The following is a 16050-nucleotide window of genomic DNA, read 5'->3' as shown; positions in this document are numbered from 1 at the left end:
TTTGGTAGTGGCAGCAGATGAATAGATTGCAACCAAGTAAGGTTAAATATGAACAAATTTGAAGTACCTTGCAGAGGCGAAAGGCGATTTGGCTAGTTTAGGCGTGTGTATTAACCCTGGTTGCATATATAAGTCACAGGGTCACACGTTTGCTGTCTGATAAATGGCATATGGGGACAGATTGAGGGTAGATATTGTTCATTTGAGGGATCTTTGCGGAAGGTGATAAGTGAGTCAGCTAGGAAGCTGTGTTAAACCTTAGGCCGATTCTATAATGCGTGCGGCAGTTTTAGTTGGCTGAGGTTAGTCAGCCATTCTATAATGGTGCCGCGCGCACGGCAGGGAGCGTGGAACCGGCCGACATGGGGGAAGATGGAGAAAATAAAGAATTTGCGCTGCTACCGCCACTGAAATGTGTGTGTATATGTGTGTATGTATGTACAATGTTATTAATAAAATTATTAAAGTATTAATTTATTTATTTCAAAACTTATTTAAACACATAGACATACATACATACATACACACACACATACATATTTACATGCACATTTAGTACCTCACTCACGCACAGTATATACACAAAAAGTGTGCGGCACGTGCACGCGCCTTCGCTCAGGCACGCGCGCGCGCACACAGCCGCACACAGTATATAACGAGCCTTATACAGGTCACGGGCTCACAGCTGTGCCATATGTGACACTCCGCTTTCTGTTCCCATTCCTTATCCATCCTAAACGCTTTCAATAAAATGTGAGTGTAAAAATAAAAGCCTGTCCCACTCCTTAGAAAGCAGTAACTCAACTGAGAGGGAGGGGAAGAGATGAGTGGTAAAGAGGATACATGAGAAGATGTAATTAGAGGGGGAGCTCTTTACCCATCAGCATTGCGTGTGATTAGAGATTACATAATGAGCAACACCGTAACTGGCTTCTACTCATTAAGAGATTACAGCCTCCTCCACCCCAATCCTGCGATATAACTGGTAGAGATACACTGCAGAGCAACATGTATACCACACAGGAATGATATATCACCAGGCAGATGTAGGGAGCAAGTGTGTATCTCTCACAGGAGGTGTATATATCTCACAGGGAGAGAAAGGTGTATATACCCCAGAGCGTGTGCATGTGCGTATATGTGCGCACGTGCGTATATGTGTGCGTGCGTATATGTGCGCACGTGCGTATATGTGTGCGTGCGTATGTGTGCATATATATGCGCATGTGTATATGCGCGTGCATGCACACGCACGCACGCATGTGCATGCGTGCGCGCATGTATTTAGATAGGGCTTCACAGTAGTAATACATGTGACAATCATATAAACAAATAATACTGTAACAATAACACATCATGGGAAGAAGTGCTTCAGATATAAAACATTTAGGAAATGGTGTCCCTGCTCCGAAGAGCTTACAATCTAATTGTTAGGTAGGAAGAATGTACAGAGACAGTAGGAGGGTGTTCTGGTAAGTGCGTCTGCAAGGGGCCAAGGTTTATGTATGAGGTGTAAAGTATCAGCCATAGAGCTACTCACATGCTTTGTTAAACAGGTCTGATTTAAGGTGGGTCTTAAAGGTGGATAGTGTGCTACTCGGATATTGAGGGGAAGGGCATTCCATTGGTGTAGGGCAGTCAGTGAGAAGAGTTTAAGGCGGGAGAGGGCTTTAGATACAAAGGGGTAGAGAGAAAACTTCCATGAGCGGAACGCAAGAGTCGGGATGGTGCATAGCGAGAAATTAGGGCTGAGATGTAAGGAGGGGCAGAAGAGTGTAAAGCTTTAAAATTGATATAGCCCTGGTAGGTTTGGGCTATTATTCTGTCCTCCCCTTGTGCAATAATCCCTGGTAAGGGCAGGTTGCCAGGAGTAAATATGGGTTTGCCCTACCCACTGTAATTCAATTGGTCAGAGAAGGTAGTGCTCAGGCCTTGTGTCATTCAAAGGCACAGGGGTGGGTCTACTGGATCTGTACTAAATGAACTACCACTTCCTGTTTTAGAGAGTTCCTCTCCACCTTTGAGAGAGGATAGTCTGTTCCAGCAAGCTGCCAGGGCTCTGGTACGCTTGAGGCCCTCCCTCTGGGAGAGGGGAGAGATATTCCTCTTACTCCACAAGGGAGTCAGAGAAGAGCAAGGACAGCTCCTGGGGCCCTGACTAGGAGTGGTGTCCAGGGACATCCTGAAGATGATAACCTTTGAGTGCTGTGTGCTGTGATAAAGACTTTGCTAAAGCAAGAAGGACCAATAAAGAACATCTGCTTTTATCTATACCTCCTGCCTGAGAGTGGAGTATATTGGGAGGAGGGGTATACAACTCTTTTGCAGGTACTCCACCACACACAACTGGGGGCTGCACAAGATGGAGGCGCTGCACCAGTAAGAAGAATTCGGGCACAGCCCCAGAAGCCTGTCTTGTTATCCCCCATGTCATTGCGGGAGACTCAGGACCTCCTGTTACCAGCAGGTATGCACCAACAAGACCCATGTAACCAGAGAGCTATTTCCCTTGGGAGACCCTATGTGAGATTGGGTGGGGGAAACACCGTTACATTGAGAATTGAAATTCAATTTCCTTGAAATAGTCAGCAAAGTCCTGAGGTGAGATGGAAGAACAGGCAACCGAGGGTGGTCTGAGTAGGGAGTCAAAGACAGAAGAGTCAGCGTGATTTAGACATGTGTGTGTTGATTAGTGAAGAAAAGTAGGGTTGTTTAGCTTGAGAGGGCAGAGTTGAAACAGGATAGCATAAATCCGGCCTGCACAACATAAGGCTCACCTGGACTCGCTTTGCGGGAGATGATGATGAAGGGTGCTGGGGGGAGATGATGATGAAGGGTGCTGGAGAGAGGAGATGATGATGATGAAGGGTGCTGGGGGGAGATGATGATGAAGGGTGCTGGGGGGAGATGATGATGGTGAATGGTGCAGGGGGACATGATGATGATGAAGGGTGCTGAGGGAGATGATGATGAAGGGTGCTGGGGGGAGATGATGATAAAGGGTGCTGGAGGGGGTTGGGGGAGAGATGATGATGAAGGGTTGTCACAGAAGACCAACGCTTTTAACACCAAAATACCCGGATCCTTTGATTGAGCAAAGCAAGAGACAAAATAAATTGTGATTTATTTACAGAATGAACATACACAGCTTGATTTACAATTACAACGAAAAATACACTTACTAGTTACGCTGTTAAGTCTGGTTCCAGGATGGATCTTTTACTGCATGACGAATCTTGTTACATGATGGAACTGCTTCCCCATGGGCTGCAAGGTTTTTTATGCACTAAACAGGCCTATACTTAACCCATGCAACCAATCTACTCCGTGGGAATAATTCCTTACCCCTATCACGGAGTTGCCACTACTTTGCAAACCTGGCAGAGGGGCTTCTCAGTATGCTCTGGGCATGTGCCAACTTTGCACCTTGGCCGCTTAGCATATGAGGCCCATCCCCTCTACCTGGCGCCGCTCAGTCTGGGCAGAGCAGTCATTTGCCAGGGTGGCTTTGAAATTCTCTTCCTTGCTAACAAAAGGTTTAACACCTCCATATCCTGGATCGCCTTTGAAGCTGTTGCTAAAATAAAAGGTTTAACACTCCCATATCCTGGACTGCCTTTGAAGCTTGTAGTAGCCACTCTGTCTCTGGCGTGTTAGAAAAATCCCCATATGACTAACATGTTGGTACAATTAAAATAGGGGGACTTTAATTCATCCATTTTTTATATCTATACTATATTTCTAAGTTTGTTATTCCGTTTGTTTTTTTGTAGGTCCGAAGCATCGAAATCTCACAAACGGCACGACGTAGCACAATGAAACTTTTATTGGACATTGTGCTGCAGATTTGTAGGTCAACGCAACTATTTTGAGCTTCCAATATGACTCACCTCCCAAATTATGGACATTCTAAGTTTCCATTGGGTGTCCAGCAAAAATGTTAGTGCAAGAGCGGGGAGGGGGGGCGTGGCTACTAAGGGAGGGGGTGTGTCCTTGGCTGGATCAGGGCTGTGTGTGTGATGTGAGATGTGCGGGTGAGATGTACCAGCGGAGGAGGAGCGCGAGGAGATGTGCCGGCAGCAGGGGGGAGATGTGCCGGCAGCAGGGGGGAGATGTGCCGGCAGCAGGGGGGAGATGTGCCGGCAGCAGGGGGGAGATGTGCCGGCAGCAGGGGGGAGATGTGCCGGCAGCAGGGGGGAGATGTGCCGGCAGCAGGGGGGAGATGTGCCGGCAGCAGGGGGGAGATGTGCCGGCAGCGAGGGAAGATGTGCCGGAAGCAGGGGGAGATGTACCAGCGGGGGGAGGGGAGATGTGCCGGCAGCCAGGTACAAAAGCTAGTAACTCTATAAAAATTGCGCGACCTGATCGTTCCTGATTTTACCAGAACAGTGCTCACAGCAAATCTCACTGCGCTAAGAGCTTCCTAGCGAAAGTTAGCAAAAAGCCACCTGCTATGCTGCTAGGTTTTAAAACCATTTTTCCTAATCACACGCTTACATGAACACTGCCACAGTTATACACAATCTTAAATATTACTTTACTCTGACCCCCCCCCCCCCCCCCCCCCTGGTTCTAGAGTTCACAGGCATATACCAGGGGACCGGAATGTAATTCATTCCCCTGCCTGGTCTTACTATTCTGGTCTGTGCTGAAGCAGGGAAATGTCCAATGCTTAACACTCCTGGAATAATAAGACATACATATACAGTTTTATCACAAGACACCATGTTTCTGCCATGACTGGGTTGCAGAACTGACAGTCACAATTCCCCAATACGGGTCAGGGGAACCCAGCCGGGCCAAATACCTTTATTTACTGGCCTGGGTACCCCTTCACCGTCACAAGGGTGCTGGGGGGAAGATATGTTTTGTGTATTTTTTGTATGTCTGCAGTTTCACCACATAAACCCCATGTATTTAACAACGTTGTCCTGCCTAGTGGATTGATTGAAGCTTGCTGCTGAAAAGAGGCGTAATACCTCACATTAGGTTAGTGAGATGATTAGGAAATTAGTTCATTTGAATTAAAGTATTTTAAATATAATTTTGTTTTAAATAAATGTCTAGTTTTGAATAATAAATGCTGTTTTACCCGTGCGGCCCGAATCGGTTTTCCTTGGAGCATTTCGGCCCTTATCACTTTACAAGTTGTGCAGGCCTGGTATAAATAAATGTATGTTATACAGGAGTAGTGTGTTTAACACCAATATTTATATATCTATACCACACAGGAATGTGTATAAGTATAATGTATACACATTTGCAGAATAATGTAAACCTTTATAATGTGTATGCAAAACCATCTAATGCATAGGGAGAGGTTTTATCCATATAATGCACATGCAAATACATTTTGCATCTACAGGTAATCCTCGGTTATCCGACACAATGCATTACTCAAAATGGCGTTGGATAGCGAAACGTTGTAAAGCGAAACACGTTTTCCCATAGGAACACTTTTTAAATGAAAGGTTCCGTTCCTGAAGGCATTTTTAATGCTAAAATACACAAAATAATTAATGCAGGCAATAAGATACGCAGCACACACATAAATGATATAGTGTTAATACTGTATTTTTATATATATATATATATATATATATATATTATAAAATATAATATAATGTATAATATAATATATATATTATATACTGTACACAAAACTTTGCAAAGCGTTGGATAAGTCGTTTTGGCGTTGTAAAAATGAACATAGGTTTGCATTGCATAGCGTTGGATAAGCCATTCGTTGTAAAACGAGGACTGCCTGTACTGGTATATACTCTGTACACAGCAATATCTACATAATGTAAGGGCAGAGCAGTGTATATATAGTGTGCAGATGTGTCATATCTACACAGAACGGGGGGGGGTAAGGGGTCCTACAGGGTCGCTCTGCAACAGATCTTTTTTCCCCCTGCGGTAGTTGTATCCGTTAACACAATTACTTGCTAAGCTGGCTCCTGTAACACCCGGCGGGGGAGGGGACGCAGGTTAAAGAACGTTCACCGGCCAGAGGAACATTTTGTTCATAGCGGCTTTGCTGGCCCACCAGTTTTTACCAGTGTAAAAATAGACTGAATCCCAGTTTACCAGCTCCTATTTATCTGAAGGACTAAAGACTGCTTCATAACTAAAAACAAAAGGCAGAGCAAAGCTAGCAAATAACCCGGGGAAATGTGATTTTGTAATGCAGAGCAGGGTCACATGGGGGGAGGGGGGGGAAGGAGCGGAGGGAGGTGGAAGGGCAGGCTCCAGTTACAAAGTCTTAGGCCCCGCTGCACGCGCCCGCACAGCCGCCTTGCTTGCCGGCGGTGCATGCAAGTCACTGCACCACGATCTGCGCAACTTTTTTTGATGTTGGGTCGTGGCCAAATCGAGTCAGGTGGGCGCAGCCTAAGGCTTACTTTACAGATACTGACAGCTAATTACTCCAGTCCCACGATTAGCAGGGAAGGGGGACAGGAATAATGTAGAGGATGAGGTTTTGCAGGTGGCAGACCAAAAGCAGCTAGGCACCCAACACAACGCTGGACACCCAGAGGCATTCTCTCCTTTCCCCCCACAGCGACAGGGTTCTAGTGCCCCAATCTTACAGAAAGAGACTTCAGGTATAGGTGCCAGCATTGACACCAGAGAGGGGACACCGCTAAGAGAGAGCCAGTGTCCATCCTGCAAAAAAAAAAAAAAAAAAAAAGGGGGGGGGGGGGGGGGTGGAGGGGTCCAAGAGGAGGGCAGATAGATAGGGTACACAACAAAACAAAACCACAAAACACCCCAAAACCACCACACACGTTACCCAAGCCCAGATCAAAGCAGGGTGTATCAAGAAAGGCAACACAGATGTTTAGAACAAAAGCACCTTTATTTAGACCTGCAGTAAAATTGAAGCTAAAAAGGGTATTTGGGTGGGGGGTGGGGGGGAGCAGGCAATGTTTAAAATAAATAAAAGCAATGCTTTGGCAATACTGAGAATTTGCCCCAAAGAGGCAATTCATTAACCTCTTTCCCAAAGTTCAGGTTCAACCAGCAGGGTGGAGCTGTGCCAAGTGTGGGAGGAATAGATTTAAAGCCCCCGCCCCCTCAGGACCCACCACCTGCTAAAAGCCCCAGAAAGAGGTAATTTGGTCACAGCAGCCAATGAGAGCACTACGTACAGCAGAGGTCAGAAGATAGAGGCAGGGAGCGCTCCAATTAGTTTAGGCCGTTCTCATGGATACACTGCGCCAACCCCAGAATGTTCCAGTCGCCCACATTTCACAGGGGAGTTCCGCTCATTTTAATGTCAAGCATACACGTAGATTATAAACTGTGAATAGGGTCAGTGGCATCTCTTGTGATATGAGGGGGTCATATAGGATTCTTGTGGGGATAGGACCATGCTCATAGGAATCCAGTGCATGCGATCCTGCCCCCTCATCCCATAAGAGTGCAGTACCTTTGAGCACAATAACTTATTGGAATCCCGCACACAAGATTCTTAACCCATAGAAAGGTTGTGCCACCGACCCCAACTTACAGGACCATCTTGCACCATAAACCAATAGGACAAACTGCACCGCTCGACATTGTCAGGAAACGTAAGCATCAGAGATGCCCCCTTAGCCTATGGAAACCCCATAAGTGGAACGCTTTGTTGCTCTTAAATCCTTGAGTGTCAGATGCCTACCGCACCCTGGCCCTCAAGGGATTAACCCACCCCGTCACCAATATGGTCCCTGCTCATCTCCGACTTGCTCTGCCTCCTTGCACAAGGTGTAGTTTTGGCCCTCATTGTTGTCCCAGTGGTCTTGCCCCTCGCAGCGAAAACACACACAGAACTGGGCCCGCTCCGTGCCCGCGGGCACGACCAGGCGGAAGGAGAAAGCATCCGTCTGCCCACCTCCCTGTGGGTCCCGCAGGTAAGAGCAGGGCAGGTCACAGTGGGTGCGCCAACCGTCAAAGCTTGCCCGCAGGGTCACACTCTTCTCATATCCGATGTTCCTCACTCGCACTGTGCCCACCACTGCCGACCCCTGCACTGTGCACTGCTCCAGGCTTACCAGCTCCCGCTCCAGCCTAGTCCGAAAGCAGGCATAGTCCAAGGCCGGCGGGAAGAAGTCCAGAACGTAGGTGGGCTGGGCAAGGTGACGCAAAGTCTGCAGCGAGGCCAGAGCTTGTGCCAGGGGGTCTTCATCGCAGGACGGGTGCGAGAAGTGGCGCACAGTGGCAAGGGCCAGTCCCAGGGCATCAGCGAAGACCACCCCCTTCTTGCGGGGATCCGGCGGTCGGGGTCTGGAGGTCAGGCAGGGCCGGAGGCAGCACAGGTGCAGGGAGGGCAGGGTAGGGGGGCTGAGGCAGAGGCACATTGCAAAGTCACCGGGCATCGTGAGCGGGTGAATGAGGGACTGACCTGGGGAGAGAAAGTGGCCACATTACAAAAGAGAAATATATACAGCCTATATAATATAGCCTATATAATATAGGGCATTTTGTAATGTACAGTATAACATTATACAATACATATACCTCACACGCCCAAATCTATGTATCCATGCTGTGCAATACATCCTATATTAAAATTCTACGCTCACTCCTATATTCTATTCCATACAATACAACTATTCCATACTATACAACAATCCCAAAAATATATTTTCTATAAAATATCCTACATACATTTTTGTTCAGCCATGTTATACAATACACCTTTAACATATTCTACAATATATCCTGACCTACACAATATTTAATATGTCACCAATCCTAATCTTGGGTTCCCATGTAAAATATTTGACACCCTATATAAAATACAAAATTACACTGTATTTCGAAAGAAAAAAAAAAAAAAAAAAAGTGTTGGAAAAGCGTCCAAGCTAATTAAACAGTCAAACCAATATTAATTACACTCAAGTAATACAATGGTGCAATGTGAACTCATACTAATGTAACATGGCTGGTCCCGTTGCTTTTCTGCCTCCTGTTATCCAAGCCCCGATAGGTATTGCAGGCTGTAACAGGATGATCTACGGCTATTGACCCCCCTTCCGCTATCCTCCGATTGACAGGAGAGGAGGTGACATGGTGTGTGTAGCCAATTGTGGTACAGACACTATGCCCTCCTCTTCTAGATGTCAGAGGGAAGTGCTAAAGTTAGTTGGGCAGCCTAGTCTGGAGTTTGAGACGGGAGGAAGGGCTGTGAGTCTTTCCCATCAGGGATGAGCGTGCCCACTCCAGCCTCTAGGGGGTTGGGGAACATCTACTGCCACAAAGGCTTCAAGACTGACACTTAGGCCTCAATACAACCTGAGGTCCATGCACAATCCTGATGCCTGAAACCTCTGAACAACATCTGCACCATTGTAATTCTATCTATGCGGTGACTGCACAATAAAGCCCTTGTTTTATTACATCCCTGCCTGAGTCTGCAGTAATTGGGCAGGGGTATACGAGACTGCTACAGTGGGACCTATCTCCAGGAATACTGGATCCTCACTGAAGCTGGAGGCGATGACACCATGAAGATCTACCAAAAGCCTGTCCTGATCTCCAACCCGTCGCAGATCAACTCAGCTCTCCTGAACCCTCACAGGTATGCTGCACTACAACAGCTAGTAGCCGCAATGTGCATCTCCTAAAGGATGGGGGTACATGTGCTACATTAATGAGCCAAGGCTGCCAGGAAAAACTGACCAAACCAGATGCGGAAAAACATACAAACCGGCGCCTTAAAGATAAAGTCCAAATGAGCTGATAGAACAGTACGGAATCCTTATATACTGTATTTCCATGCAAACCTATTTATAGGTACTCTACAACCCTTACAAGTCCCAGTACGGAATCCTTATATACTGTATTTCCATGCAAACCTATTTATAGGTACTCTACAACCCTTACAAGTCCCTGCCCCACAGAGCTTACCATCTAATGTTGGAGGCACAGGGATATAAAGTGACATGTCCACGGTCACAAGAAGCAGGCACCGGCATTCAATCTGGATTCGCACACGTCAAAGGCAGCATTTTTAACACCAAGTGTCCCCTTCAGCACGTCACACGCATAAATACCCCTACAACAACCCCATATAATACGTTTATTCTACATTAACAGTGGTTTTCAGAAGTATTCACCCCTACCAATGTCACAAGTTGTTAAATTACAAATAACATATGCCTAGTTTTTCCAAACAATTATTCAAAGCCGTCACGGTTAAACTGAACACATATGAGGAGGCGGCTAAAAAAGTAAAAAAGGAGAAAAATAAATTACATTTTAATTTACACACCCACCACCCATCAATACCACACACTGACAAGTGATTACTCAAGTTGCTGAGAGATCTGTTCGCCTGTAAATCGATCACTGAAAATTCGGCTCGGGGTCCACTAAATGCATCCTGGGTCCTGTTATGTTGCCCTGACAGCCAAAGTTTTGTGAGGAAGATCATGTGACCAGGCAGACACTACATGCAATTGGTTCCCTGCTAGAGAGGACAGGACTCAAAAAAGGTGATTTTTCACAAAGGGAAGGGGATATGACTTTGTAAATGGTTGTTATAGGAACAAAAATGCTTGTTACATTAGAACAGGGGTGCACAATCTTTCCCCGCTGCGCCCCCCTGCCTTCCTCCCTCCCTTACCTCCGGTGTCAAATGACCCCACGGAGTCAAGGTAAGGATAGTTGCAGAGGCCTCTTGCGATCCCCTGGCACTTCATCTAAATGCCTTAGGGGGAAGAGCGTGGGGCCTCTGCAACCGCCACACCCCCCTTGAAAAATCTTGCACGCCTCTGTATTAGGATACAATAAATGGCTTAAAAAAAAAATATATTTTTTAATGCTAATTTCTCGAAATACAGAACTGATAAAATTAAAAATAAAATACACATGTAGGATATTGCTTGAACTGCAGCTTTAAAAGTAGCAATCCAAGCTGCAGTTTTGTTTCTTTTTTCCCCCCTTGCGCCAGATGCAACGCTTAGAATTTAAACTTTTGCCACGTCTGACCACCAAACCCTTTTCCACATGTCAGCAGTATCATTTATGCTTTGTTGCAAATAAAAATGGAACCTTTTGGTCTAAAAATTCAAAGCGTTAAGTCTGGCGCAAGCTCAACAATGCACATAACCCAGTCACCTGCACCCTAACTGACAAGCATGGTGGTGGAAACATTGTGTTATGGGGGTGCCTGTGTTCTGCGGGCACTGGGAAGCTTGTCAGGATAGAGGGGAGAATGGATGGTACAAAGTACAGGCGCAGCTTTCAGGAGACCCTGTTTGTCAGCCAAGACAAACTGCAAAAGAAAAAGTCACATTTCAGCAGGACAATGACCCGAAGCACAAAGCCAAACTGGGGTGGTCGGACAACAAGAACTCATGCTCCAGTGACAGCCAAAGTCCTGACTTGAATCCAATTGAACATTTATGGCGAGACTTGAAGATTGCAGTCCATCGACTACCCCCAGCAAACTTATCAGAACTGGATCCATTTTCCAGTGAAGGGGCAAACATGTCACCTTCCTACTGTGCAAAGCTAGTAGACACGAATCAAAAAAAAAAGACTGAGCAATTGCTATAAATGGTGCTCCTACCGAGTACGGAGATAAAGCTGCAGTACAAGCAGACTGTTTTGGTTTTCTTTCAGATCTTTTTCCCCCTTCATGATATGTGCATCAATACAATCCACAATAATGAGTCATTAGCCAAGCTGCCAATCGATCCGTTCTCCCGTGATCAGTCTGCGAAGAATCGGCTCTGGGGTTTACCAAATGGCCGTCGGTGCCGCAGAAGAGGACCAAAGATGCAAAGTTATGTGGGGGAGATAATGTGACCAGACAGTCACTAGATACAATTGGTTCAATACTAGAGAGAGGTTAGGGCTCAAAAAGGGGAGTGCCAGCATCGGTTTCAGAAGACCAAGGGGATTTGACTTTGTAAATGGTTGCTATAGAAATAAAAGGCTTGTTACATTATAATACATTAAAAATGTCATTCAGAGTTGTTTAAAAAAAACAAATGCTACAAGTATTCTCTCATAGTACAGAACATATTTATTTAAAAAAAAACACATGTAGAGTATTGCATGGTCCGCAGCTTTAAAGGGGCAGTCAGGACATTTTCATTTTCTCCCCCTTTGCTGACATTTAACCTCCTCCTCCTTTCAGTTTAACCACCACAGCAGCGGTGGTGTGAAAACAGGGGGGGGGCACGAGAGATTTTTTCCCACGAGTGGAGCACGGTAGTTGCAGAGGCCCCGCGCTCTCCCCCCAAGGCATGTAAATTAAAGGCCGGGGGACCGCGCGAGGTCTCTGCAACTCATCTTACCGGGATTCAGAGGCTTGGTGTGTCGCGTCGCCATGGCAATTCTGCGTTAAATGACACTGCGGGGTCATGTGACCCTGCTGTATCACGTGATGCCAGCAAAAAAGGAAAGGGAGGCGCGAGTAGGTAGGGTGCGCAGCGCCAAAAGTTTGCACATCCCTGCACTACAGCTTTGTAACTCTGAATAAAAATAGTTAAAAAAAAAAAAAAATGTACATACATTATTTGTAATTCAACAATTTGTGACATGGTTGTTAGGGGGTGAATACTTCTGCAAACCACTGTACATCCCATATAGTTAGGGGCAGCAGGGAGGGGCAGCGCATTGGTCAGAGGGGCAGCGGGGAGGGGCAGCGCATTGGTCAGAGGGGCAGCGCATTGGTCAGAGGGGCAGCGCATTGGTCAGAGGGGCAGCGCATTGGTCAGAGGGGCAGCGGGGAGGGGCAGCGCATTGGTCAGAGGGGCGGCGGGGAGGGGCAGCGCATTGGTCAGAGGGGCGGCGGGGAGGGGCAGCGCATTGGTCAGAGGGGCGGCGGGGAGGGGCAGCGCATTGGTCAGAGGGGCGGCGGGGAGGGGCAGCGCATTGGTCAGAGGGGCGGCGGGGAGGGGCAGCGCATTGGTCAGAGGGGCGGCGGGGAGGGGCAGCGCATTGGTCAGAGGGGCGGCGGGGAGGGGCAGCGCATTGGTCAGAGGGGCGCGGAGGGGCAGCGCATTGGTCAGAGGGGTGCGGAGGGGCAGCGCATTGGTCAGAGGGGTGCGGAGGGGCAGCGCATTGGTCAGAGGGGTGCGGAGGGGCAGCGCATTGGTCAGAGGGGTGCGGAGGGGCAGCGCATTGGTCAGAGGGGTGCGGAGGGGCAGCTGGGAGGGGGAGCGCATTGGTCAGAGCGGTGCGTAGGGGCAGCGCATTGGTCAGAGGGGAGCAGAGGGGCAGCGCATTGGTCAGAGGGGAGCAGAGGGGCAGCGCATTGGTCAGAGGGGAGCAGAGGGGCAGCGCATTGGTCAGAGGGGAGCAGAGGGGCAGCGCATTGGTCAGAGGGGAGCAGAGGGGCAGCGCATTGGTCAGAGGGGAGCAGAGGGGCAGCGCATTGGTCAGAGGGGTGCGGAGGGGCAGCGCATTGGTCAGAGGGGTGCGGAGGGGCAGCTGGGAGGGGGAGCGCATTGGTCAGAGGGGTGCGTAGGGGCAGCGCATTGGTCAGAGGGGTGCGGAGGGGCAGCGCATTGGTCAGAGGGGTGCGGAGGGGCAGCGCATTGGTCAGAGGGGTGCGGAGGGGCAGCTGGGAGGGGGAGCGCATTGGTCAGAGGGGTGCGGAGGGGCAGCGCATTGGTCAGAGGGGAGCAGAGGGGCAGCGCATTGGTCAGAGGGGAGCAGAGGGGCAGCGCATTGGTCAGAGGGGAGCAGAGGGGCAGCGCATTGGTCAGAGGGGAGCAGAGGGGCAGTGCATTGGTCAGAGGGGAGCGGAGGGGCAGCGCATTGGTCAGAGGGGCAGTTGGGAGCAAAGGGAGGGGGAGCGTGTTGGTCGGAGGGGCAGTTGGGAGAGAAGCGTATTGATCGGAGGGGCAGTTAGGAGAGAATAGCAAGGGTACTGGTCAGAGGGGCAGTTGGGAGAGGGGTATTGCTCACCTCCTGAAGGGGTCATATCTTGTGAAGTTTCCAGGTGTAAACCGTGAGTTACAGAGACAGATGGAGCGGTGTATTCGGATGTATGACAGCGGGGCACTGAACCGTGGGAAAGAATTGGCCACCCAGGTACGGAACGGTATAGCCGGGGTCACTCCGAGCAACACTCCGCCCTCCTCTCCTGCCGGCGCCCCGCGCCTACTGAGACCTGTGGAAGGCGGAGAAACCTCCTGTTACCAAGAGATCCACCCCGGCCGCTACCAAGAGATCCACTCCGGCCGCTACCAAGAGATCCACTCCGGCCGCTACCAAGAGATCCACTCCGGCCGCTACCAAGAGATCCACTCTGGCCGCTACCAAGAGATCCACTCTGGCCGCTACCAAGAGATCCACTCCGGCCGCTACCAAATACATTTCCCGAGGCGGCTCAGCTCCGCGCAGCCAATGGGAAGAGAGGACTCGCGGTTAGGTGGGTCTCAGAAATTAGTTGCAGAGGTTAATGAGCAGACATGCTGCTTAATTACGTACTTTGCAACCTGTGTGTGATCACCAGTCACCTTGTGCCCACTTATACTGCGCTACTGTGATTGTGCACCCTATACATTGTATAATCACATTGCCCCGACTGTAATCGGTGTATGTGTAATTACACACCTCCTGTGTGTGACTGACCACTGTGCGCACTGATATTACACTGATATTACAGTGTGTGCATTGATAGGACATATGATCATAGTGTACTCTGTGTGTACACTCTGTGGTCTAAGTGTGTTCACAAAGTAGTGGTACTTTGGGATTATGACGAGTCTGACCTCTACTGGTACTACACCATGATCACAGTGCTCAATGGGTGCACAGATATTGCACTACTGCACTCACACAACTCTCCCACTCCCCTAGCAGTGTCAACACATTTGAGTAATTGTCACAAAGTGAAGGGAAAGCCATAGATAAATAGCAGGGTGGGTGGGGGATCCTTTTATTGAAGGGGGAGGGTGCAAGGCGGCAGCTCTATGTCCCTACAAGTCCCAGTTCTGCCGCTGCCTTTACTCACCACAGATTGGCAGCTAAAGCCATAAAAGCCTTTTCTATTCAAAAATCCTCTATACTTCTTTAATTTGAAAGAGAGGAGCCAGAAAGGGGGAAAAAGTACAGAAGTGAGCAGTTAGAGAATGAGAAAGGACAATTGAAGGCGAGAGACAGTTGAAGTTGGTCAGTGTCAATCTGGAGGGCACAGGGTCCAGCTGCTGCAGAGCTTGTGTGAGATTACAGCTAGACTATGCACTCAGTGACCTGTGCAGGACAGCAGCCACATTCCTGAGCCGGGGACACAAACCCCACAACTACTCCAACTTCCTGAAGGCTTCCGGTGTCAGGCAATGGGAGAGCAGGGTCTCCTAGCATTCCCCTGGCAGACAACTGGAGCGCTGCCCAGCACGTGAATGAGCACTAAGGCCGAGTCCCCGCTGGTTACGGTGGCGCGCGCTACAGCATGCGTGCGTGCCACACACCACTCACCTCTATCAGGCAGGCCCCACTGCTTAATGTTCTGGGCACTCACGAAGCGCGATGGCGCGTCAGCCAGCAGGGAAGACAAGAATGTTGTCTTCCCGTGCGGCGACGCGGTCACGTGGTGTGCAGAGAGCCCATGGCAGTGAAGGGGGGGAGGGGAGACACAAATGTATATAAAAAAAAAGTGCTTACGGTTCCACAGCAACCGAGACAGCTTCGAAATTTATAGCGCCGTTTTGCATATGAATTACGCTGTAAACTGCTTCCCTCTGCCATCTAGTCCATTGTTAAAGCATTTCAACTATTCCCAACAGTCTGCAGGGCTGGCAGTACCGTGACCCCCCCCCCCTCCCTCACCATTTTGGCCACGCCGCCCATTGCTCCCTGAAGACCGCAGATTGCAGCTTTAAGCTGTGCACGTGCCGCCAGGCGCGCGTGCAGCAGCCAACACTGGGGCCGTAGCCTAAGCATCTAAGTGGCCATGCACAGATACTGCTCTGCACACACATAGATCCATTACCCTGCGCACACACACATAGATCCATTACCCTGCACACACACACACAGATCCATTACCCTGCACACACACACACATCCATTACCCTGTACACACACCCAATACTGTAA

General features: G+C 48.9%; 2 protein-coding genes across 4 annotated transcripts in view; one reads left to right on the top strand and one right to left on the bottom strand.

Moving 5' to 3' along the window:
* LOC142495691 (ankyrin-1-like) overlaps positions 1-16050 on the top strand; it is a 538760-nt gene that overhangs the window by 77896 nt on the left and 444814 nt on the right. The window lies entirely within an intron of this gene.
* On the bottom strand, positions 6862-14437 carry LOC142494522 (protein phosphatase 1 regulatory subunit 3C-like). Of its 2 annotated transcripts, none has more exons than XM_075598997.1 (2): positions 13915-14437; positions 6862-8389 (listed from the first exon to the last, which is right to left on the bottom strand). In XM_075598997.1, the coding sequence occupies exons 1-2, from the start codon at positions 13928-13930 to the stop codon at positions 7701-7703; spliced, it is 705 nt and encodes a 234-aa protein (XP_075455112.1). In that variant the 5' UTR covers positions 13931-14437; the 3' UTR covers positions 6862-7700. The 2 variants fall into 2 exon arrangements, with proteins under 2 accessions (XP_075455112.1, XP_075455111.1); XM_075598996.1 differs by lacking the exon at positions 13915-14437 and adding an exon at positions 9898-10000.

This window comes from Ascaphus truei, chromosome 5 (genome assembly GCF_040206685.1).
Source record: "Ascaphus truei isolate aAscTru1 chromosome 5, aAscTru1.hap1, whole genome shotgun sequence".
Taxonomy (NCBI): domain Eukaryota; kingdom Metazoa; phylum Chordata; class Amphibia; order Anura; family Ascaphidae; genus Ascaphus; species Ascaphus truei.
Note: the sequence above shows the minus strand (reverse complement) of the source record. Positions and strands in the feature narration are given on the sequence as shown.

Excerpts from the sequence above, each read along its gene's own strand:
- LOC142494522 (XM_075598996.1), bottom strand. The coding sequence starts at position 9,934 with ATGTCACTTTATATCCCTGTGCCTCCAACATTAGATG. Across the intron at positions 8,390-9,897 it reads TGTGCCTCCAACATTAGATG|GTCAGTCCCTCATTCACCCG; the intron begins GTAAGCTCTGTG and ends TTCTCTCCCCAG.